At 36.6% G+C, this 24782-nt stretch overlaps 1 protein-coding gene across 8 annotated transcripts in view; it reads right to left on the bottom strand.

Annotated features, from left to right (window-relative positions):
- TOPBP1 (DNA topoisomerase II binding protein 1) overlaps positions 1–24782 on the bottom strand; it is a 99840-nt gene that overhangs the window by 57323 nt on the left and 17735 nt on the right. For all 8 annotated transcript variants that reach the window (XM_087892510.1, XM_087892513.1, XM_060683702.2 and 5 more), the window contains 8 exons: positions 17525–17694; positions 12752–12915; positions 11724–11956; positions 9625–9923; positions 8707–8879; positions 8265–8476; positions 6689–6987; positions 4629–4802 (listed from right to left, as the gene is read on the bottom strand). In XM_087892510.1, the coding sequence (XP_087748636.1) occupies positions 4629–4802; positions 6689–6987; positions 8265–8476; positions 8707–8879; positions 9625–9923; positions 11724–11956; positions 12752–12915; positions 17525–17694 (1724 nt within the window). The remainder of the gene's footprint in view (positions 1–4628; positions 4803–6688; positions 6988–8264; positions 8477–8706; positions 8880–9624; positions 9924–11723; positions 11957–12751; positions 12916–17524; positions 17695–24782) is intronic.

Genomic DNA, 24782 nt, shown 5'->3' with positions numbered 1-24782 from the left:
GAACAGCGAAAATCAGCTATCTAGCGGCTCAAAAACTCTCCCCCAGGGAAAAAGGGGGAGAGAAGAGCAGAAGGGTCTGGGTAGAGCTCCCCTAGACCCCCAGGCTTTTTTTTTTAAGCCTGGGGTTTGCAGGGTGAGAGCTCCCTGAAAGCCCTTCAGAGCTCCAGAGCAGGGACGAGTCTGCTTAAAAATAAGCAGACCGAAGTGTCGCAACCACACCAGCAAAGCAACTAAAAAGATTATAAAGAATTTGGATTTTGGATGCTGGCAGAGTTAATCCAGGAGACTAAAAATGCAAGTATTGTATGTTAACTCCGTTTAAAAAGGCAAAGATGGCGCCTTAGGGCGTGAAAATGAAACTTATAAGTGAAAGTCCTTGTTAACATCAGTAACATTGTTAAAGCTATCGGGTTATTCAAGAAAAAGATTTAAAGTGGAAGTGGAATGGAAAAGACTGTGGTATTGTTTTTAACTAACTTACATCCTTAATTTGTGGAAAATAATTGGATTTAATGACCTGATAGCCAAATTAATACAAACATAAAGAGACAATTGAAAAATGGCTGAAATTAAAGATGGATTATATGAGTCAGCAAATTTACAAGTGGAGACTGTTGAGATAAGACAGATAATTAAAAGAACTATTCAAGATTTTAAATTGGGGAATAATAATGACTTGCTGGCTGGAAAAGAGGAAGAAATTAATCAGGATAATGTGACTTTGGAGGATAAAAGAGACACTGTTGGGGCTAAAATGGAGATTATTATACCGAAAACAGAGGTTTTGGAAGAGGCTTCCATTCAATTAATTGAGAAACAGCAAGAAGACTCTTTACTGCAGGTTGATAAATATTTTGACAAGTTTTGGCCCTACAGACAGAATCAATATTTAAGGAACGAACTGATGGACTACAAATGCAGGAAGAGTCGAAATGGGGGCTTCAAATTAAAAGAAACAATCCCAAGAAGAGAACGAATTCCAAAGACACACCAACTACAATTTCAAACCCCAAAATTTTTGAAAATAAAAGCAGGGGGAGGAGCAATGCCGAAGAAGAAAGTATTATTGAAGAAGGACTGGAAAAAATATAGAAAGAAAGAAAGACTGGTTATATTTTGGAGATTGTCTCATGATGTTAAAAGATTTAATTAAAGTTGGATAACTTTTTGAATTTTATTGTAGTTTTAAAGTATTGAAGTTTAAAGGTGGATAACTTAAAATTTAATGGATAACTTTTTGAAAGTTTTGAAATTTATATTTTGGAGAATGTTCTGCTAATGTATTAAGAGATTTTAAAATGTTTAAAATAAGATTATGGATTATAAGATTTTTTTTTTTTTACAAATGTGAAATGTGATAAGAGAATTTATAAAAGGAAGGTTGAAGTATAATTTTTAGAAGGGGAGTTAACAAGTGTGGGAGAGTTTTGAATTCTGTAATAGTTAGCATATTTTAGCTCATGTTTGTTAAATGCTATATCCTGTTTTTGCTCTGGGAAGTCGGGGGGGGTTGGGTGGGGATAAAATGATGGATTATAATTGATTTTGTAGTGTTTGGTTGTTTGAATATAAAAAAAATAAAAAACTTTTATTTATTTATTTTTAAAAATGGCACTGCTAGCTATTACAACACTGCCCTCAGATGAACTAGATGACATCACTAGAGGAAGAATACAACTCAAGTTTTATGTCAGTAGTATCATATAACTATTACTTACTCTAAATTCTTCCTTAAGGTGAAAGAGTAAGCTCTTGAGGAAGGCCACCCTTAAGAAAAAGGCTAGTAGTAAAATGAATTGGACCCTCAGAATAGAGAGGCCCCATTCCTAAATTACCCATCACAATGTAAAATCTTATACTATGTGGTTTACATATACTTTTTCAAAATGTTTAGGCTTAGGAGCATTTCAGAATTCACTAATTTCAGAATTCTTAACAAGAGCTGCCTTGCTATTTTTCATAACTAAGCTCAATACAGGTATAATTAAGGCTAAAAAAAACCCCTGGATTTTATTTTTAAATGACAATTACAAAGTGATGTCATGCCCTCAGGTCATTGAAGCACACACAATGGTTGCCCATTCAGTTCATATTATGATGTAATAAAAATTTACTTTTTTAAAAAAAAATCTGCCCTACATGACTTGAACATCCAAAGGTTTGAAAATTAAGACTTCTCTAACACAAAACGTTCAGCAATATAGCAAAAAATATTTAATTATGCAGACTGAAACTCCATACACCAGGTCATCCCAAATCTAAGAAAGCCTCCATAATAATAATAATTTTCTTCTCCCAGTTCAGATATGCTTACTTCTGAGATTTCCAGTGAACGTATGGCAAATTGAAAACAGTTCTGCAAAAGCAGAGCTGATAATCACAGTACAAACTAAGGAGCCAGTGAGTAGAATCCTCTCCAAATAACAAATGGGTTGGAGATGTGCTCCAGACAGTTGCTCCTCACAAGACTACAGGACAGTGGTATTCCATTTCTGAGTATTGGAAGACAATGGAATCAGCCATTTTGCTCACACCTGTGGCAGAGCCTTTTAAAGGGCAATAAATTCATAAATCTAACTTTCTAATTGTCTTCAGAAATTGCCTATTAGCTAATCTAAACCTATATCAGCAATTCCAGGTAAACCAGACAGGATAGACAACTAGACGAGTTATTTTATTGTAAAGCTACATTAACAAGTTTGCAAGTCTGAAACTATAAAACTTCCCATTGCCATTTTTAATTGTTTGACTCCTTAGGGTGGGGGTCCTTCCTAAGTGGATGACCATTAAGCCATAGGGGATCCCTCCTGTCTGATTTTGTCCCAGCAGCATCCCTTTCCCCTCTTCCCCAAAGTCATTCCACATTCCAAGTTATTAAAGACACTCTGAATGACAGGTTTAAAAAATCTTCATTGGGTGAATTTATCTTTATCTCTTAACAAAATAAAAATTGATTAGAAGCTTAGAACTTAAAGGGTTTGAAGTAAAGAGCAAAAAGATACCGTATTTTTTGGAGTATAAGACGCTCCGAACTATAAGATGCACCTACCTTTTTTGGTGAGGAAAACAAGAAAAAGAAATCTGCCTCTGCCTCCCAGCAATTTTGCCTCGTTGCAGCGAACAGCAAATGGCCTGCTTTACTTTTATTTTCATTTTCAGCATAGCTTGATTAGCACAAGAAAAAAAAAAAATGCTCCCAGCAATTTACCTTCTTGCAGGAAGCAGCAGAGGCCCGCACAAAACAGCTGAGAGTCGGGAGGCCGATCCAATCAACTTGTGCTAATTAGGCTGTGCTGAATCTGAAACGAGCTGTTTCTTCTTGCTTCTTACTGTAAAGAGATAAACTGCTAGGAGGCAGAGGCCAAAGGGTGGGGGCCAGGGGTGGGCGGGGCTACATTCGTTGCATAAGATGCAGCTAAATTTTCACCTCCTTTTAGGGGGGGAAAGGTGCATATTATACTCCAAAAAAACCAGTAAATAAGATTTCAATTTAAGAAAGTTACCAACGGAATAAGGATCCAGATAAATTTGGAAGACTTTTATTATAAGATTTTGGAACTAATTATAAAAAAACTTGCAACAGATTTCTTTTGATTGCAACTCATAACAAAAGGTAAGTGATGATTTAGAAATTAGCACTAGAGGGGAGATTTTAAGCAGGAAAAAACAATGAAGTCTGATGTCAATTAACTCTAGGATTTACAGAATGATATAGAAAATTATGAAATCTAAACTATTAAAATCTTTGAAGAACAAAGCCAAAAATTAATAACTACAATAATAACACTATCAATAATGATCTGCTTCTATGAATAGATTATATGTAAAGGAATGACATAATGAAGGAATGACATATGTGGAATTAAGTTTATCTGATAAACTTAAGGAATGTGGAACTAAAGATGAGAAGACAAGAGAATGATTTTAAAAGGAACGTTTTACTGGATATACAAAAGAAAGTGCCTGAAGTTTTAAAAATTAGATACAAATAATAGGAACCACAAATGAGAAACTAAGAGAATAACTTGGAAAACATTGTTATTGGATTTACAAGAGGCTTGTTAAAGCCTTGAAGATATCTGTGTGATGGATAAAGAATAATTTAAGAGAAAAAAAATATTACAACATTATTTAACTGAATTAAAGATTAAAACTGATAGGAGTACTGTAAAGTAGGGGTTGTAAACTTAGTTTGTTCAAGGTTAAAATAAGATATTTTGTTGCAATTTTCTGGTAATTCTTTATAGACTTTTTGCTGATATAGGAATTCAAAGACTGATACTTTATGGGTTTCTTTATATATAAGGGATGGGATATGAGATAAAGATTTATTTGTGAAACCTTATAGGGGTTGAAGAGTTAATAATTTGTCATAACAAAGGTTTGAAGTCACTTTATATATTTCTGTTTTTTATATATTATAGCTTATTTTTATTCTTTCTTCCATTATTTTTTCCATTTAGTTTTTATTAGTATTTACTATTGTAATTAAAATTCTTAATAAAAATTATATTTAAAGAGGTTTACTTCCACAATAAAATGAACACCACTTCAGGAAATAACAATTTGCCAAGAATAAATGAAGTTTGATTCCATACTTGTATAATGAAACCAAATGCCAAGCTCACCATTTGCCAGCTTGGAGCTTTTAGCTGCGGACTGGCAGTGATAGCAACTGTTTGACGTGTGCTGTTGGCCAAAGCTAGTTTTAAGTTCCTGCCAATGACTTCTGAAAGAGGAGTACTTAGATTTGTGTTTTCTTGGTTAGGACCATCTGGAGTTTCCAAAACTGCCAAAGCATCCTAGAGGATAGGAATTAAAAAAAAGGCATTAATGATTGTATTTTCAAAAGGTTTCTCATAAACTAATCTAATAAATAAAACAGTTTTGTTTTATTCTTCTAATGATGTAAAATATCCAATCAAGTCATATCACAGAAGCTTTTATATTATATTAGAAGATTTAACAAAGGTTACTTTTTATCCAGATCAAAATGAAATATGTTAGTTTTACTGGCACCAAATTAAGCTACCACAAGAATAAGGAAAGCCATCATTCAATCTAGGGCAAGAGCTCCTATTATGTTATAAGTCCTCAAGGATATTGAGAAGTTACAGAATTGTTATGAAATAGGCAAATATTTATCAAATTATTCTAATTTCCTACATACTAAATTGTGATGAAATGTACTCAATTACAGTAGAGACTAGTTGTGGTCATAATTTGAGGACTGGTTGTCAACCAGTCCTCAAATTATGACAATTGAGCCCAAAATTTCAGTTGCTAATAAAGTTAAGTGAGTTTCACCCCATTTTACAATCTTTCTTGTTATGGTAAAGTGGATCATTGCAGTTGTTAAGTTAGTAACACGGTTGTTAAGTGAATCTGGCTTCCCCATTTACTTTGCTTGTTAAAGGGTCATAAAAGGTGATCACATAACCCTAGGGCACTGCAACTGTCATATATACATGCTAGTTGTGAAGCGTCCGAAGTTTGATTATGTGACCAAGGAGATACTTCAACTGTTGTTAAGTATGAAAAGCAATTATGTCACTTTTTTTCAATGCCACTGTAACTTTGAATAATCACTAAATGAATGGCTATAAATTGAGGACATAGAAATAGCCACAGCTGCTTAAAAACTCAACATGGCTGATTCAAGGCATTCATGAATTCTTCTGTTGAAGAATTATGGAGCTAATTATGGAGAAATTATGGAACTAATGCTAGGGATTATCTAAAATTCTGGATATCATTATAGTGTTCTGGTGATGATTTATAATATTAAATGTATAATTAAAATGTGATTTGAAGCAATAGTTGATGGACTTTGTAAAATAAACAAAACTATGACTAAAAAACTATAACCATTATTTTTGCAACAAGTAAAGGAACTATATTGAATTAAAGATTTTGTCAGAATAGATTCAATTAAAATTAATCCTTAATTTCATTAAGAAATCTAATGATTTCAAGTAGGAATTGCAAAATAATTGAAATGTTTCACTATCACACTTCAAAGGCAGTGAGTCAGTGAGGTCCAGAGCTTTCACCAACTTCCCAGATATAAACAAACTAGTTGGCTGGAAGTTAGAAAAGATTGGGATTCATCACATCATCTACTATATACTCATTTCTGGAAGCAATGAATTATGTATATGGAACAAGGGAGCACAATTTTGGATTAGTTCAATTTGGAGCTTTTTTAACATAAGAGGAAAGCATAGAAGTTGAAGTACAAATGAAAGAAACTTCCTTGCCAGAGAGAAGAGAAAAGCAGATCAGTCATATAGCCCTTCTCAGTATGTTAAATTGAAGAATATATTCTAATTCTGCTTCTAACCAACAAATATATATACACACACACACACACACACTTTAGAACATATTATTAATATTCAATATAAAGGACAACTTTTATTAACTCTAATCTGCAACATGATCATATCAATGTTATGTTATAATACAAACTTGGAAAATAAACTATCCATATAATAAAATATTCATTCAAGTAAAATAAATAACTATAGATATAAAAAGTAGCTTAACCTTAAAACACAGCATACTCTATTTGCTTTGAAATTAAAAAGAAAACAAATTGATATTTACTGATCGTTACATTATAACAGCCACAGTTAACTGTTTTCTCAAACATTTACAACAGGGACAAGATTTCCAAAGTATTTACCTTGACATCAAAAGAAGGTTTAAAAAGCTTGTCTTTCGATAAAAATTTAGATGGTGTGTCTAGATGCAGAGAGGGTTCCTTCTGTGCTACTTTGCTTCCAATTGGAGGGCTAAGATTTTTACCAATATGCTGTGAAATAACACTTTGGAAAGCTTTACTTTGGAAACGATTCACATCCAGGGGTGTCACTGCTGTTATCTTTCCAGTTTCAAGGACATTACTAGGATAATCAGGTGTATTTGTAGGTGCAATACTTGTCTCCATTTCTTCTGAAGAATTTGTAAGGTTCTTTTGTTTATCTTAAAAATTTTTAAAGCATAATTTAAAAATATTTTAAACTATGTATTTCATGTTTCATTACAATAAATAGTAAGACAAAAATGTTGTCTCCTATGCTACAATTTGCAGTGATCCTTGATAAAAATTACCTTGGTAATTCTTTAATATGTTCAGTGAATATAACAAAATTAACAACAGAGTTGTAAGTTTGCCCTTTCAATTTTGAAAGTGAATAATATGTTTCTAGAGTGCTAAAAAGACATTCCTTAGCTAATAATTTTTAGAACATGCTAGGATACCAACATACTATTTCATCAATGGTAGCAAATACTATACAATGCATATAATTATAAACAGAAAATTAAACTGGAAAGAAATAAATCACGGCTTCATGCCAGGTAACAACCTTCAAATGTTTGCATGATTGTTTAACTCTTCTTCCGCCTTTGAGTAAACTATTCAAGGCATCATGTTGTAAAAAGCATTGGCTTAAAGGGCCAAATGTCATTCAACTGCAAAGTTTACTGAATGACTTTGAACATTTAGAAGCAATGTGACAGTTTTAAAGACCTGCATAATCTACCGATATATCGCTATATTTATTTCATGAGTGAGGAAAGAACACTGGTGAAAATTGTACAGAATAGCATCAGGGAGATGTCACATATATATTTATTGTGTGGAGCCAGAAGGAACAATGGATACTTCTACCAAAAGAGAAAGAATGGCCAACTGCATTTTTTTCAAAACCCTATTAATCAAGGATAGTTGCAAGTTTTTCCACTTCTCAAAATCTTATTTGATTTGTTGCAAAACCCTATTAATAGTGTCCTGACCCAGGGCAACATCAGGGCCATCTAGCAACCAATAATATTTACATGTTATTTTTCTTTACAATGTATATCTTTTTAATAAAGTTGAACAAAGGTTTGATTCAGAGCTTTGACAGCAATTTGATCAAATCTCAAAATTGACTTTTCACATTGTATTGGGAAATTAAACTGATCACCTCTGAAACAATTCACCATTTTTCTCAAATTTACTTTGAGTTAGACTGATTCAATTTGGCAATCTAATTCAAAGATACACACACACACACATATAATTGCTTTAAAGACACAAACTGATGGTTCAAATGTGCCATATGGCAACCAATAATATTTACATGTTATTTTTTTTTACAATGTAATAGAAAAACTGCTTATGAATGGGGTCTGAGGGAATATATAAATGCTTCTATTGTTTACACAGATGTGCGCTAGCGAGAACATACAGATGCAGCTCCATGCCAACTAACCTTTGTTGTCAATATTCTCAATCAGGAATCTGCTTTCATCAGCCTTTTTTCCCATCCTAGCAGACTCCAATAGCCAAGCCATAGTAATGGCAGGAAGATTCCACTTCTTTGCTGCTTCATATTTAGAGCCATCTGGTTCTTTTAGCACCAGATGAGTGCTGACAAGCATTCCTTTCTTTGGGTTGGCTCTTCTCACAAAGAATTCCTGAACTCTAAAACGACATTTTAAAAAAATCTATTTTCCATAAGCATCAATAGTATTCTTAAAAAGAAAAACTACCAAAATAAATACAAGGCCATGAACAATCTTTTTCAATAATTTGGTAGTAATTTATATTATTAGCCTTTTTGAAAAGCATATACATTTTTTTCTTTCTCTTTTAATATGACAGAGGTTTAATATAGGATGCCAGAGCATTTTAAAAAGTAATGGTGTACAGACCTTGCCCCAAGCTGATTTGCCAAACATATTAAAGATTCTCTCTCTGCTCCACTAAACTGACTGAAAGACAACACAAAATGCTGTAATGGGGTGGCTCCTGCCTTCATAGGCACTGGGCTGAAAAGTGGACTTGATTGAGGATCTATCAGAGTCTGTTGTTCTATACACATCACCTTAGATAATGACATAAGAAGACATTAAACAACTTAGAAATGCTTTCAGTAATTCAAGAGTCTGACACACTAAAGGATAAAATGGCATATGATTGTAGAGAATTATTTGAAAACTTCAACACAATGATGCCTTCTTAAACTCTTATTTTTAAATACAAATGGAATTGCAAATGTTTTGTGAATTAAAGTTAACATTATATTAAATTCTGTGTCTTCAAATCAGTGCCGATTCCCGGTAACTCTCTAGACAAGTCACTGCAGCTTTCTTGACAACATTTTCAAAAATAAATTGCCATTGCTTGCTTCCGGAGACAAGAGAGAATGACTTACCAAGTGGAAATAGAATTTAGTCTCCTGGTTTATACCCTGTATCCTTAACCACTATACCAAAGTGACACTCTAAAGTTAATTTTAGTTCTAGTTGACACAAATTAAGGCATTAGAACTGTTAAAATTGCTGTAGCTGTTTTATTCAAATACCCAATGATTTATTAACAGTGTTCCATTGGTGTTTGGGACTTAATGTGTAAATATTTGCATTGTCTTTTGCTATAAAATCTCAATGATTAAAATAAAAAGAATAAAATCAGATCATAATTGGATACAAATCCTAATTTAGCACACATATAATTTGGATGTATACTATTCAACAGTAATTTTAAAATATCAACAATACTTCCAATGCCTATTGCTTTGTTGTTTACTTAATATATATTTGAAACATTATTTTTCAACTTCTTCTTACCAGCCATGTGTTTGTAACCACATATTTTACAGTTGATATGACTTTGTTTCCCAGAAGAGGAACCACAGCATAATCAGCAATTACTCTTTTTTCCTGGAGCAGAATCTTCCCAGCATTCTTTTCAATCAGAGCTCTTATGCAAGATTCATCTGCTTTGCCAAAACCAAGAATGAGAAACTTCTTTCCACTGAATAAGGCTCCTTCAACAACTAAAGAAGACTCAGCCAAGGATCTAACTGTGACCTCTTTTCCATCTTGAAATACAGTATGATCATTTTCAGGGTGGTCAACAAAATGAACTAGAAGATAAATAAAATGTTAATTTCCTTTTTTTAGTATATTAGTGAACTATTCTGGAAGAATTATACACACTTTGTATGGACAGATGGCTAAACAATCACCTATGTGAGAAATCTGTTACATCTGGGAATTGACAAATCAGTTGGTTTGAATACATCATGAAACTTTTAGAAATGTGGGAGCTTTGCAATAAGAGAAGAGAATGGAAGAAACAAAATCTAGTAGGTAGTAAGGAAAAAAATCCATATGCGAAAAGAACTAACAACATGGTCCAAGAAGCAAGGTGATAAGACAACAATTACACAAAAAAGATAGCAGGCTGTAAATTAAATCCTTGAAGAACAGTAGCTAAGGTTACCCAAATATCAAAGGAAAAAATAGAGTACAAGAAATAAAAAAACATTTAAGAACATTTAGGACAGTTGTATGTAGACTATGAGCTACTAATAGAGAGAGGGCAAGTGTAAGTATAACGATCATGCATATGCACTGAAGAAGAAATTAAAGAGAACAGATGATGGTGGAGTATATTTACTGGATGATGACCATAAAAATATTATCTATTTATTCTGTCTGCTGCATGCCTGCTTTCCTGTCCATCTCCCTGCTTTTCATGGACTAGTACAATGATGGCTAATCTTTTTGTCATCGTGTGCCAATGTGCCGGCACCCATAATGCAATGTGCATGCGCACACGACCCCCCCATCCTCCCCGACACCACCACCCCCGCACATGCGCCCCAGTCCTCCCATGCATGCGCCTTGCCTTCCCCAAGTCCCATTTTGGGCCTGGAAAGCCTCCTGCACCAACCTGGAACCCAAAATAGGGCAGGCAGCTACTTCTGGCCAGTTGCTCCCCTGCGCCTGCCTGCCTGGCCGCCAGGAAAGACCCCGAAGTTGCGCAACCCGGGATCCAGGTTGGAGGCCGCTCACACCGGCAAAGCAGCGCTGCCTCTTTGCCGGAGCGGCTGCCTCTTTGCCAGCATGAACGGCCTGCTAACGCAGCCTCTTTGCAGAGGCGGCGGCGGCTTCTCCTCCTCCTGCCAGCCTCATGCTCTGGGCAGAGTCCAGCATGCTCATGCTCTGGGCAGCGTCCAGCATCCAGAGCGTCCAGCTGCCTCTTTGCCGGTGCAAAAGGCTTTCTGCCGGAAAAGCCTTTTGTGGCGGAAAGCCTTTTGCGGCGGCAAAGAGGGAGCAGCAGATCCTCCTTCTCCTGCCAGCCTCGTGCTCCGGACAGCATCCAGACAGCGTCCAGACAGCAAGCCAGCAATGCCTGGCCTCCTCTTGCAGCAGCCCACTGGTGGATCCTGGTTTAGCACAGCTTCAGGGACTTTCCTGGCGGCAGCGGCAAGACAGGCGCAGGGGAGCGACTGGCGGCAATGCTCCTGGCTGCCAAGGGGGTGGATGTCCTGGGACTGCATGTAGTTGTTGACAGCATGGCCGGTGTACACGTGCGCTAAGAGGAGCTCCCCAGTGGGTATGCACGCTCTGGGAAATGTACTTCTGGTTTCCGGCACACGCATGTGCACCGGCCAGCTAGTCTTCCGGTTACTGGGGCGCATGCATGTGTGACGACCAGCTGATCTTCTGGTTTCTGGTTCTGCTGCACGCATGAAGGCCAGCTGATCGTCGTGCGTGCATGCGCTCCAATAACCAGAAGACTAGTTGGCGGGTGCACTTGCGTGCGCCGGAAACCCAAAAGACAAATGGGCGACACCGCACATGCCAGGCGACATGGCTCTCCATGCCACTTCAGGTACGCGTGCCATAGGTTTGCCATCACAGGACTAGTATCTTACCGACTTTGGAATCATGAGTAACATACTGAGATAGCAATTCTTCATCAGTATCTGCAGCCGCCACAGTATTTACATGTTCTTTCTTCAACATATTATTTTTTTTGGAGATGAATGGCGGCTCAGAAGATGGAATATTCGCTTGTTGATAACTTGCAGGGGCATATTGCTCTTCAGGTATTAAATAACCTTTTTTAAAGCATTCCAAAATCCATTGTACTGTCACAGCATGTGGCCTGATATTGAAAAAAACTATGAATTACATCATGTAGGAAAAGCATTCTATACCTCCTATGAAACCAAAGCAAAGTTTTTAAACATCTTAAGAACACATAATACAAAGTTGTGTCTAAAGTACACACTTTCTGACATTGTTAACTGTGTGCATTTGAAGCAGTAATTTTCCCAGAGAAAATATCTGTATCACAACATTTAATCATGATCTATATTTCTGAACTTATTTTGTATAGAAATTGTCTTAGATGTTTACAACTTTTGAGATCACAGTTATGGAGAATCCTTTAATTTAATTCTTTTATTATTATTTTTACTTTTCTCTATATCTTTTTAATAAAGTTGAACAAAGATTTGATTCAGAGCTTTGACAGCAATTTGATCAAATCTTAAAATTGACTTTTTATATTGTATTGGGAAATTGAACTGATTACTTCTGAAACAATTCACCATTTTTCTCAAATCAAATTCACTTTTTGAGGTGGACTGATTCAATTTGGCAATCTAATTCAAAGATATATATATATATATATATATATATATATATATATATATATATATATATATATATATTGAATTGCTTTAAAGACACAAACCAATGATTCAAATATGCCACAATCCACACACCCCTGCTTTTAAATATTTCATTCCAGAATGTTTTTTAAAATTAATAAATATCCTCACCACTCTTGAGAAAATGATAAAAATTGCAATAAACTCTATTTTAACATGCTGAATATTTACAAAAATTTTAGTTTTAAAAAATGCCAGTAAATCTTAAAACTAGTTATCAATACCTCCGTTCTGTCTTCTTCAAAAATTGTTTTAATTCATTATCACAATCCCCCACAATAACATGTGTCACATCTTCATTTAGTTGATTAAAACGAACAGCACCACCAGAGTTAATCAGCTTTTTCATTTTATCTAATTTTCTAGCACTAAAGCCACAAAGATAAATCTAAAAGAAAAGCAGAAAAATATTTGAACTAATATAAGTGCACTATTTAAGACAGATTAGACACTCCATATTCAATAGAAAAAAGTAACTCAGGGATGAACTGTGGAGTCCTTGGTTGTTTGCTTGCAAAAATCAAACGATGGCTATCACGGACAGAACATAATTTACACAAAAGTCAAAGAATTACTAGAAGACAAAGAAACCTTCATCCCAGTAAACACAATCCATTACAAAAACTGGACATCCCCTCAAGAGACGAGGAACACTACAATCAAGAAAGGTCAATAGAAGTGGTGGGTGAAATTAGTGGACTCATCCTCCCAAGCTTCTATGGACACCCAAAAATAGAAGACTGACATATCTCTTTGTCTAACTGTATCATTATCAAAGCCCCCAACATACAACATAGCCAAAGAACTTATAAAGGAATTTGGACACTGCACAGAAGAAAGTGAACATTCTATCAATTCCCCCCTACAGTGCCTCCAGATAATTAAGGATCTTTAAAAAAAGAAAATTAAATTATGATTTCATTCAATGTCACAACACATTTTACGTCCATAGATTCAGAACTAATCTATGCAGCAGTACTACACAACACAACCTAGCCTAATTCATTAAGACTGAAATACCCAGAATCATGAATGTTATCAATCTCTTCCTCGCTACCTATTTGCAGTTTGATGGACAAATATACCAACAAATCAGAGGAACACCGATGAGATTATCATTCTCAGGACTCATAGCAGAGCTCATAATGCAACATCTAAAAACTATAGCACTCTCACATATAAAATCAAAAATATCATCCAGTATGTAACTGACACCTTCACCATAATAAAAAAGAAACACTAAAGATGTAACATAAAAACAATAAATTAATATACTGAAAGGAATAAAATGCACAAGGAAACATGAAAACAATATTCCACTATCCTTTCTGAAAATCCTTTTCTTCATCAGAAGAAACAGCAAATTAGAAACACAAATAAAAATAAAAAAACCACCAAGAGTAAGCAAGTGGTCCATTACCAAAGTAACAACATAACTCCACAGGAGACGTGCAAGAACATTATTCTGATGTATATAAACACACTGCAATTGGAAAAATGAAACAGACAACCTATACAATATCAGTATCTTCCAATAAAATGAATACCCATGCAACTTTATCAAAAAGTGCCTAATCACTCAATGCACTGTAGTACATCCAATATATGAAAAGGATAACCCTGGCACACCTGCTTAAGGTATGATAAAGTTAAAGTTCATTTTAAGATTTTAAGAATCACTTTGTTGGTCTTGCCATCCTGAGAATTTGGAAGAGATACAAAGCAAAAATGTTTTGAAAGTTCCAAAGGTGCTTTTTCAAGAGGCAACTGGACTTTCTGGTTTTTCTTTGAAGATGTGTTGCTCCTCATCCAAGAAGCTTCTTCAGCTCTGGTTGGATGGTGGGGAATAGAAGGATTTATACTCCCTTGCAGACAGCTGGTCATTTACATGCTTTTAGTGAGTCATTAAGGCCACCTGGAGATTTATCTATGTCATCAATCACCTGAGTGGTACAAATGCATATGAAACCTTCTTGGAACTGGAGAGGACTGCGTTGTAGACTAGAGATAGATGATGTCATATCCCTCTCCCTCTGTTGAGAGAGGGCTGTTCAGTTTTGACATAGATGGCCTCTTTGACCTCTCTTTCAAACGAACGGTCCTCTGTCCAAAATGAGGACTTTGCTATCTTCAAGAGCGGCTTTTGTCTTTTAAATGCAGGTGGATTGTTGAATCTTGTCCTGATGGTTTTGTTCTCCTATGTTGTGCCATGTATTTATGAAGTGGTTGTTTTTTCCCCCCCAATGTACAGATCTGCACATAGCTCACTGCATTGTATGCATATATCACATTGCTCAGTTTATGTCTGGGTGTTTTATCCTTGGGGTGGACAAGCTTCTGCCTTAATGTATTCTTGGGTTTGAAGTGTGCATGTATATTGTGTTAGCCAAAGAGCCTTCTAGCTTTTCCGATATTCCTGCAACCTATGGAATGCTTTTGTTTATTGTTCTTTTCGTTGTCTGTTATGGAGGAGCTCCTGTAGGGTCTTTTTTGAGATTTGATGAAGGCCCACTTGGGATAGCCACATGGTCTGAGGGCTTCCTTAATGTGTTTTAGTTCTTTTTCATTTCCATCTTTGCTGGTAGCCAGGCCTTCAGCTCGGTGGGGTAGGGTTCTGATGACTTCCATTTTGGGCTCCAGTGGGTGGTGGGAATCAAATGAAAATATTGATCTGTATGTCGGTTTTCTATAAACTTCAATGTTAAGGCTTCTTTCTTCCTTAACGTGTACTAAACACTTCCAATTCCTGTGTTTTGATCTTGACCCAAGTATCATCCACTACCTATACCAGTGAATGGATGGAATTCCTGTGAAGGAGTGTAGAGCTTTGATTTCTACCTCTTCCGTGTAGAGATTGGACACAATGGGGAACACAGTGAACCCATGTCACAGCCATGTTTTTGTCTGTAGAAACCTTCATTGAATTTAAAATAGGTAGTAATCAAGCAGAGGTCCAGCATGACACATATGTGGTCTGGGCTGAGGTTGGTTCTGTCACCCAAGGTGATGTCTTGTAGCAGTCATTTTTCATTACCATGACAGCTTCAGAATGCAGGTGAAAAGGAAAGTCACATCATAGGAAAAAGCATCTTTGGGACAAGCATGGATGACTGAGAATCTCCATAGGCAAAGTTTCAGATAGTTCCTCTACGATCATCATCACAGAAAGCCTTTATTAGAAGAGAATTGACAGTTAATGCTTTGAGATAAAACATTGGCTACTTTTTTTTCTATATGAAGACCACTTTTGGACTTTTTACTTGATAAAGAAAAAATGAACTCAGATTTTGGGGTTTAATGACTAGATTAGTTATAGAAATATTGGGTATTGATTAAGTTTAGTAAGTATACACTTTATGTTCTTATTTGTTTAAACTTAAACAAATGATGTTAAACTTAAACAAATGAACAGAAGATGTTTAATAAACATTTAAGAAATATGTGTGGGATTGTTCTTATGATGCATTAATGGATTATATGTTTTATTTAGAATTAAAGTTTATATTATATATTGATGTCATTATTTGATTGTTTGGGATGTATACTTTTCATATTTAATTTTTTATTTGTTTTTCGTTAAATTAAAACAAAAGAGTACTTTATCATGTATCCATTCCTAAGAGGATTGGAAGTTATTTTTTGCTATGTTGTTTTTGTGTTTTTGTGTGCCAGTTTTTAAATATTCCTCATTGTGCAGCTTCCAAATTTTTCCTTTTTATGGTAATTTTGTATTTCAAGTTTTACTTTTGAAAACCAATAACTCTACTATATATAAAGGATGCTACCACCATATATCGAAAATATCTCAGAAACAACCAACAAGCTATTACAACCACACAGCATTTTCTTAGAACACAAACCAACTAAAGCCTTCCAAAACAATTTAAGCAAACCAAAAGATCCACTAATCCAGGCATGTCAAACTGGCAGCCCACTCCAGCTTCCGCAAAGGCAAAAAAATGTCACAATACATCATGATCCAACCCGATGCAATTGAGTGTGACAGCCTTGCACTAATCCAACAACAACAACAACAACAACAACAACAACAACAACAACAAAATAGGAGCCATGCATATCACAGAATGTAAGGACTGTAATAGCCATTAAATAGGACATATAGGCAGAAGACAAGCAGAGTGCATTCATACCAACTAGCAGTCAGAAGACACAAGAAAAATTCATTAATTACCTGTAGTCAAGATTTGAACAATATCCTAATCCAGAAACTAGCAAGAAGAAAACCATACTCCCCATATATACTGGCAGGGCAAGCTACTATACATAATCACCGTGAGTTAGATGGCCATATAGATTTATCAAATAATAAACAAACAAGGAGCACACCTCACACTTAGAGAACATTGATTCCACTTCCTTTCAGTTACAGCATCATTCAAATTTTATCTATAGCATTATAGTATTGTTCATTGTAGTATAGTTTTTTTCTTCCATTCAATCATATCTGTTTTGTCAAAAGTGATTTGTCATTGTCTCATTCCCACGATTGAGAAAAAGTCACTGGCTCAATGTAATCGAATTTGCTATGTGCCTCAGGAAGGAATATAACTCAGTCTCCCAATTTCTAACCTGATTCCATAACCACTATACTAAACTGGCTGTCATAGTTCATTACTATTTACTATATATTACTCTGGTACTAGCACAACTCAGTATTCAGCATTTCTTCAGTATGTTCCTATTATTGATCGTTTTTAGTTTCCTCTATTATCAATGAGGTATTGTATTAAAATGTTACTTAATTCAGTTCCATGGGGAAAGAAAATAATTTAACAGAGTTTGTAAATAATGGCTTTTGCCTTCCTTTTTTCAATCCGAGGTGCAATAATAATGGACAATTGCTTTTAACAGATTATTCAAAGGTGAAACATCAGATTCTGCTTAGTTACATTCATGAACAATATAATTTCATAAATTCTAAAATCTATAGAATTATCTGGGTAATTTTACAATTGAACATGCACTATTAAACATACTCGGCATCCATCCAGTAAATCCTCACGTGCTTGCAAAGAACTAATATTCAAGTTGTTCAGCTCATCAGGCAAAGGATCCAGTCTGCTATTCAAAACAGAACTACATGATGTTTCATTTATGTCACTTAAGTTGATATTTGAAATATGACTAACATCCGAAAGTGTTCGACCTTTAAATAAAATTCAGATGAAAAAGTTATATATCAATGATTTTGGAAAATTGCATCAATATATCAGCTACAACACTTTCTCATTTCATAGAAGATTAAGCAAGAATAAAAATCATACTGAACATTAGTTAACTTTCAGTCTCCATTAATTAATTTCTTCCTTCTGTTATGCTAAGTACAACATGGTTTGCTATCAATGTATGCAAAAAAGTGCTTAGTATTTTCTAATGCTTACAAAGTAATGGCTTATTCATTATTCAGGACACATTATTTCAGGTTATGAATATTATTTGTAGGAAATACTGCCAAAGGGAAAGAGAGAGACACTGAAAGAGAAAAAAATATGAATTTCTTACTTATTTTAAGATAGCTTATATTAAACCTATTTTTATTTAATTCCGTAACAACAATCCTGTCGTTAGTAGTTTTCCCGAGAAAGAAACTAGCATCCTGTAGTTTCCATGGTCTCCCCAGTTTAATCCAACAACTCTTATATTAGCCCTCAAGAAGAGATAGAATGTCATTCATAGAATTTCACTGTAATGATTTCATATATTGTCATAAACATATTTTGTAAAACACGCTTTTCATAGTTCTACACGTAATTTCCTTCACTGAAAAGATAACCATTTGTCTTCAATAAAAACTTCTTTTTCATATTGGTTTTGATAGAATTGTGGACATAGAAGTGAAAAATAATGAACAAAGATACTGGAAAATGTAGTTCAATCACAGCTACTGAATCAAGTAACTCATCTTGCTATTCAGCAGAATTCTTCAAACCTTTTGAAAGATACACTTTGCAATTTGTAGGAGCATGTCTGAAATGGAATGGGACAACTTGCTGCAGCCAACTCACCATGGCCAAATCGCCATGGTCAACTCACCACGGCCAACTCACTATTGCCAACTTGCCACAGGATAACTCACTGCAGCACAACTATTCAATTTAATCATTTAAAATAATTTTAAAATATTTTAATTTTTGTCATTTACATTTCATATTGTCCCACCTTTGGTATCCTTTCTTTATTGATTCTATTTCCCTATTTTTTCAATATTAGTGTAATTCTTGTCTCGTGGTGTGTTGGCCATAGTGAGTTGGCTGCAGCGAGTTGTCGTAGAGCCTGTCTAAAACACCTCTTTTCAAATCAATAAAACAAATTTATCTCTTGGAGCACATATGAGTGCAAAAAGATACAGTTGCTTTATTTATTTGAATAGGTTTTCAAATGCATTTCCCCATGATGCACCCCCTTTTCAAAAATCATGTACAGCCTTATTTAATTTATTTTCCATCAAGTTTTTACTTTTTAAAAATTTATACATATCATTATGTGTATGGTGTGGTGTTTATCATACATTTCAATACAAATAAACATATTCATAATTATTACATTCCATTTTCCTTATTTCGTATTATTTACCCCTATCTTTTACACAAAATTTTTATTTTCATATAAATATTAACAAGTATGCAATAACATCTAAACCGATATGCTTTAACGTCCACCCTATTATCTTTCATTATAATTTCAATAGTATAACCCTCAAGTAGAAAAAATACGAAATTGCCCGTTTGTTTTCTTTTCTCCATATTTCACCCAATTTTACAACAATCCATCTCCTTTCCTCTTCTTTCTCATTCCTCTCTCTTCTCCCCTCTCTCTACTTATCTCCTTCCTTCTGCTCTTTTCCCCCTCCTTCTCTCTCTCCTTCTCCTCTCCCCTATTTTCCCTCTCTTCTTCTCTGCTTCCCTCTCCTTCCCTTTGTCAGCGTTCCAGAAAAACCCCAACTCCAAGCAAAGACGCAGAAGCAAGCATTTTTCCAAAGTTCTCTTTACTAGAATAGGCAAACTGGCACATCTGGGGAAACCTGAATCTAAAAAATCCGGGTTTTCCTTCAGTAAGTCAAAGCTCCCAAAACAATCCCCCTTCTCCCCAGTCGATCACATGCTCCAATCAACATCCGTTCCATCTCGACCCAGCCCCCTGACAACTCCTCCTCCAGATGCTGGATCTTCCTGACCTTGACCAACAGGAAGAATGTTGGTAGAATGCTACTAACAACCCCCCTCCTACTTTCCCACACACGAGAGAGGTGACAGCATTGAAGCTTCTGGCCTAATATGGCTTCCAAAGCTGACAGGCGTCCCCCCCTCTGCAGAAAGAACCACATCCTCAAAAATAAAGCAGACAAAACACAAAAAAAGGGGGTAACACAGTGCACAAGACCCCTTAACCCCCTTTCCCCCCTGGCAGGGGGACCTTTCAGTTTCTCAGGAAATTTATCATGAAATTGTTTCACTAGAGCAGGGGTCTGCAACCTTAAACACTCAAAGAGCCATTTGGACCTATTTCCCACAGAAAAGAAAACACCAGGAGCCACAAAACCCTCCCCGTGCCTGACTATTTCTTGAGCGGCCACAAAACTAGTATATGTAGTTGAATTAAATGTTCTGAAACTTTTCTTTTCTTGGATTTATCCATGGTTGGCCTACTGGGGGTTGAAAAGCTCAATAAATTGCATGCCGGTGGGTATCGCACATTGGGGGTTGTGTCACATATTTTGAGTGACAGGGAGCCACAGCAGAGGGATGAAAGAGCCACATGTGGCTCCAAAGCCGCAGATTGCTGACCCCTGCACTAGAGTATCAGCATTTACATCCCAACTCTTCACCCAAGTAGCTTCAGCTAAAGGGTAACCTTTCCAATGTACCAAATATTGTAAGGGACACCTGTAGAGTCTAGAGTCCAGGATTTTCTTCACCTAATAATGAGTCTCCCCTTGCACTACCAAAGGGGGGTGGGTGGAGCAGCTGGCAAGGGTCTTAGGTTAGATTCTCTGGCCGGTCTCAATAAGCTACTGTGGAAAACGGGGTGTACTTTCTCTAATATGTGAGGGAGGCTAAGTTGGACAGTCACTGGGTTAATAAATTTCACTATAGGGAAGGGACCTACAAATTTAGGTCCAAACTTCTTGCTGGGTAACCTCAATCTTAGGTACTTGGTTGACAAATACACCTTATCGCCTATTTGGAAAGGTGGTTGGAGGAACTGGCGTTTGTCAGCCTGGGCCTTATATCTTTCTGCTGATTCAGCTAAAGCTTTCTTAGTATTCTCCCAACCCTTTTTCAACGAGGTTATCCATTCCGTTAGGGACATAGAAGTGGGCGGCTCTCTAGGTAACTCAGGCATCGGCACAAAATCCATGCCCGTTGTTATCTGAAAAGGAGTCAACCCAGTACTGCTGTGTACTGCATTATTATAAGCCACCTCTGTGAGTGGTAGCAAGTCCGCCCAGTTTTCCTGTTCATAATTTACATAACACCTAAGTATTGCTCCACCACTGAGTTCAATTTTTCAGCCAATCCGTTAAGTGATGGGTGAAAAGTTGAGCTAAACCCCTGGGAGGACCCAATGAATCGTAGAACTCTCTCCAGAACTTAGCAATAAACTGGACCCCACGATCCGATATTATTCTCCTTGGGACTCCATGTAGCCTGTAGATGTGTTTCACAAACAGCTTTGCCAGCTTCTTGGCCGAGGGTAGTCTGTTGCAGGCAGTGAAGTGTGCTTGCTTGGAGAATAAATCAATGACAGTCCAAATAACCCTGTTACCCCCCCACTGTCAGGGAGTTCAACTATGAAGTCCATCGCAATCTCCTCCCAGGGCTTGGTGGGTTCGGCCACAGCCTGGAGAAGTCCAGGGGGCTTTCCTGGTCTGGATTTCATGGTGGTGCAGGTGGCGCAGCTCCTCATATAGTCTTCCACATCAGCTTTCATCTTTGGCCACCAGAATTGTCTCCTAGTGAAATAGAGGGTTTTTAAAAATCCAAAGTGGCCCCCTAGTCAAGAATCATGACTCCTCTCTCCTCCCATCTTCACTGAGTCTTCGCACCACCCAGGGTTTAGGTAGATGCTGAGGCTCAGCACCCCGACAGCCCCCTTACGGGGTGCCGTTAGGCTTTAAAGGAGATTCGGGTTAATGTCAGCATTCCAGAAAAACCCCAACTCCAAGTAAAGACACGGAAGCCAGCTTTTTTCCAAAGTTCTTTTTACTAGAATAGGCAAACTGGCACATCCAGGAAAACCCGAATCTAAAAAGCCCGGGTTTTCCCAGTAAAAGCTGGGAAGCTCCCAAAACCATCCCCTTTCTCCCCAGTCGATCACATGCCCCAATCAACATCCGTTCCATCTCAACTCAGCCCCCTGACCACTCCTCCTCCAGATGCTGGATCGCCCTGACCTTGACCGACGGGAAGAATGCTATTATGTCTACTAACAACCCCCCTCCTTAATCCCCCCTCCTACTTTCCCACACATGAGAAGGTGGCAGCATTGAAGCTTCCGGCCTAATATGGCTTCCAAAGCTGACACCCTTTCTACTGTTTTCCTCCCCTCCACTTCCCTCTCTCCTTTCCCCTCTCTCCCTTACTCTTTCTCCCCTCCGTTCCTACTCCCTTCCACTCCACTCCATTTCCCTCTCTCTTTTCATTGTTTTATATAATATTCTCAATACCTACAGGATATGGTGTATTTTCCAATTAATATCTCTTTATAACTATACAACTTCTTAAAATTACATTCAAAAATAAAAGAAACAGACTTAGTCACTTAAACATGTTATTGATAATAATAATCATAATTATCATATTGATTAATCTTCATGTTAATAATTTTACACACATCATTCTAATCATATATATACGGTATATGCAACTACAGTATTATTCTTTTAATACTAACATCATTTCATTGATCAAACAGCATACCGTCTGAATACAAGCCTTTTATTCCATCTACTTTGAATCCATAATTTAATTTTTTCTCCTTGCCCTGTCTTTTGCCACTGTTTAATTTGAAAGCTTTCTGCTCTAAATCCTATCGTTTCCCTCCAAACCTCTTCCCGTTCCTCCCATTTCTTTTTAAAATCTTTTAAAATGTTTTCCCAGTTTTAATTAAGCAATTCTAATTAATTTTAATAGTGTCTCCTCCTTGTTATTTTCTTTTTGTTGGTTTCTCAGTTCTAATTCCCCTTCTGTTCCAGCTGATGATTCCATTCTTTCCTTCTTGTCCTGGTCTTTACTCCTTGTCTCTTGTATAAAATTTTCCTGTCTTCTATTTATACGATCAAATATTTCCACCATGTCCTTGTGTAGTTCCAGGATAAGGTCCCTAATGTCCTTAATGTTTTGAATCATTAACTCCATTTCGTTTGAGTCTCCACAGTTGTCAGTTCAGAAACCAAACCTTCAAGTCAAATTTAAATGACTCATATTGATGAGTCAAATCAGTTAGTTACTTCAGGGATCCTCCACTCCTCAAGTCGTTTTTGTATATTCAATAGTATTTAGGGGCCCCCAGATACAAATTCTTTTTTAATATTCCAGTGGTTAGAAGGTAAATATGTATAGTTCAACAGTTATTTCTCTTCATTTCAATATTTACTCCCAAGTTGCAAAAATTCACTGTCATCAGCAGATGGCGCTCTTTACTTCACTCTGCTGCCTCTCTGCTTTTATTTTGACTCTGTTGCCGCTCTACTTTTATTTTGACAAGTCCAATTTATTTATCTTGCTTAGTTTAACTTATAACTCCATTACTGATGGCAAATTATTTGAAGAAAAGGTAGGTTTATAGTTCCAGCATCTTAATATGCCTTCTTAATATCACGCCTTTTGTTTTGGGGATTCCATTTCCAACTTAATTTTCTTTTTAAACAAATATTTACTTCTTTAAATTTCCAATATGCTTTTTTACAATAGTTACATGCCGCTGTAACAAATTGTTCTAAAAGGTATTCCCCTTAAAAAATGTTGGGGTCCGACTCCAGCTGTAAATCTTTTCTTACCCAGACGACACACCATTCACCGTTTCTCTGCTCCTGCACACACTTTTCTGGCTGTTCTCTGGCTTCATGGCAGCCATTTTAACTGCCGCTGCTCCTAGTCTTTGGATGAGAGGGTTTTCCAAGTCAGGGAGGGGAGATGCAGCTCCCCTCAATGTACTTCACCACCCCTACAAGGTGGCTATGGCTTCAAATGAAGCCCCCGACAGGGAGAGCTCAGAACGGACCTGTGGAGGTTATGGATCTCGCTTCCGAAGGCGCTGGAAGTTTAAGTCTCAGCCTTATTTAATTTATATGCTGCCTATATCACCTAGAGACAACTTTAGTGACTTATAATCAGTAAAGGCAACTATATGAAATATTAAAGCAATAAATAGAAACAATAAATTATCTTAAAATTAATAAAGATGTGAAAGGAGCAAGATGCACATGGGGAGGAAGTGGGGTCTTATTTTAGCCCTTTAACCACATCCAGAATGATATACCCCCATTGAAACCTCAGATTTGTTGGCAGAGTCAGGTCTTTAGGTCCTTTCAAAAGGCCAAAAGAATGAGTGCAGATCTCACTTTGGCACAATGTTCCAAAAGCAGAAGCCATGGCAGAAAAGGTTCTCTTAGACCCTGCCAGTTGGAATTCCTTGACCAACAGGGTGCACAGAATGTCCCTTCTGCTGGCATGAATGGGGTGAGCCAATCCTATTGGGGAGAGATGGTTTCTCAGATAAGTGGACCCAGGCCAGAAAGGGCTTTAAAGATAAGAACCAACTCCTTGGATTGGATCCGGAAGCAAACTGACAACCAGTGAAATTTGTGCAACAGCAGTATAACACGGGCCACCCTAGGGACTTCAAGAATTGTCCATGCAGTTGCACTCTATGTGAATTGTAGATTCCAAATATTTCTCAAGGATAACCCCATGTAGAGCAAGCTTCAATAGTCCAAGTGTAAGATGATCAAGGCTTCAGTAACTAAGTACAGAGATTTCCAAAGCAAGAAAGAGCACAACTGGCACATAACACACAGTTGTGCAAAGGCTCTTTTCTGCCATGACTGCCACATGCTTTTGAATAGGAGTTTCAAATCCAGGAAAACCCCAAGATTCCTGACCTGCCTAGGGCAGTTCAACCCCATCCAGAATTGAAGATGCTAAAGTCCAGAATCCTAAATTGTCATGCATCCAAAGTCCCTCAGTCTTACCATGGTTCAGCTTATTATATAAATTATTATGGTATCTGCAT

The sequence above is a fragment of the Pantherophis guttatus genome, chromosome 4 (assembly GCF_059756535.1).
Source record: "Pantherophis guttatus breed Tessera chromosome 4, ASM5975653v1, whole genome shotgun sequence".
Classification (NCBI taxonomy): Eukaryota; Metazoa; Chordata; class Lepidosauria; order Squamata; family Colubridae; genus Pantherophis; species Pantherophis guttatus.
This window is presented reverse-complemented; position numbering and strand designations above follow the sequence as displayed.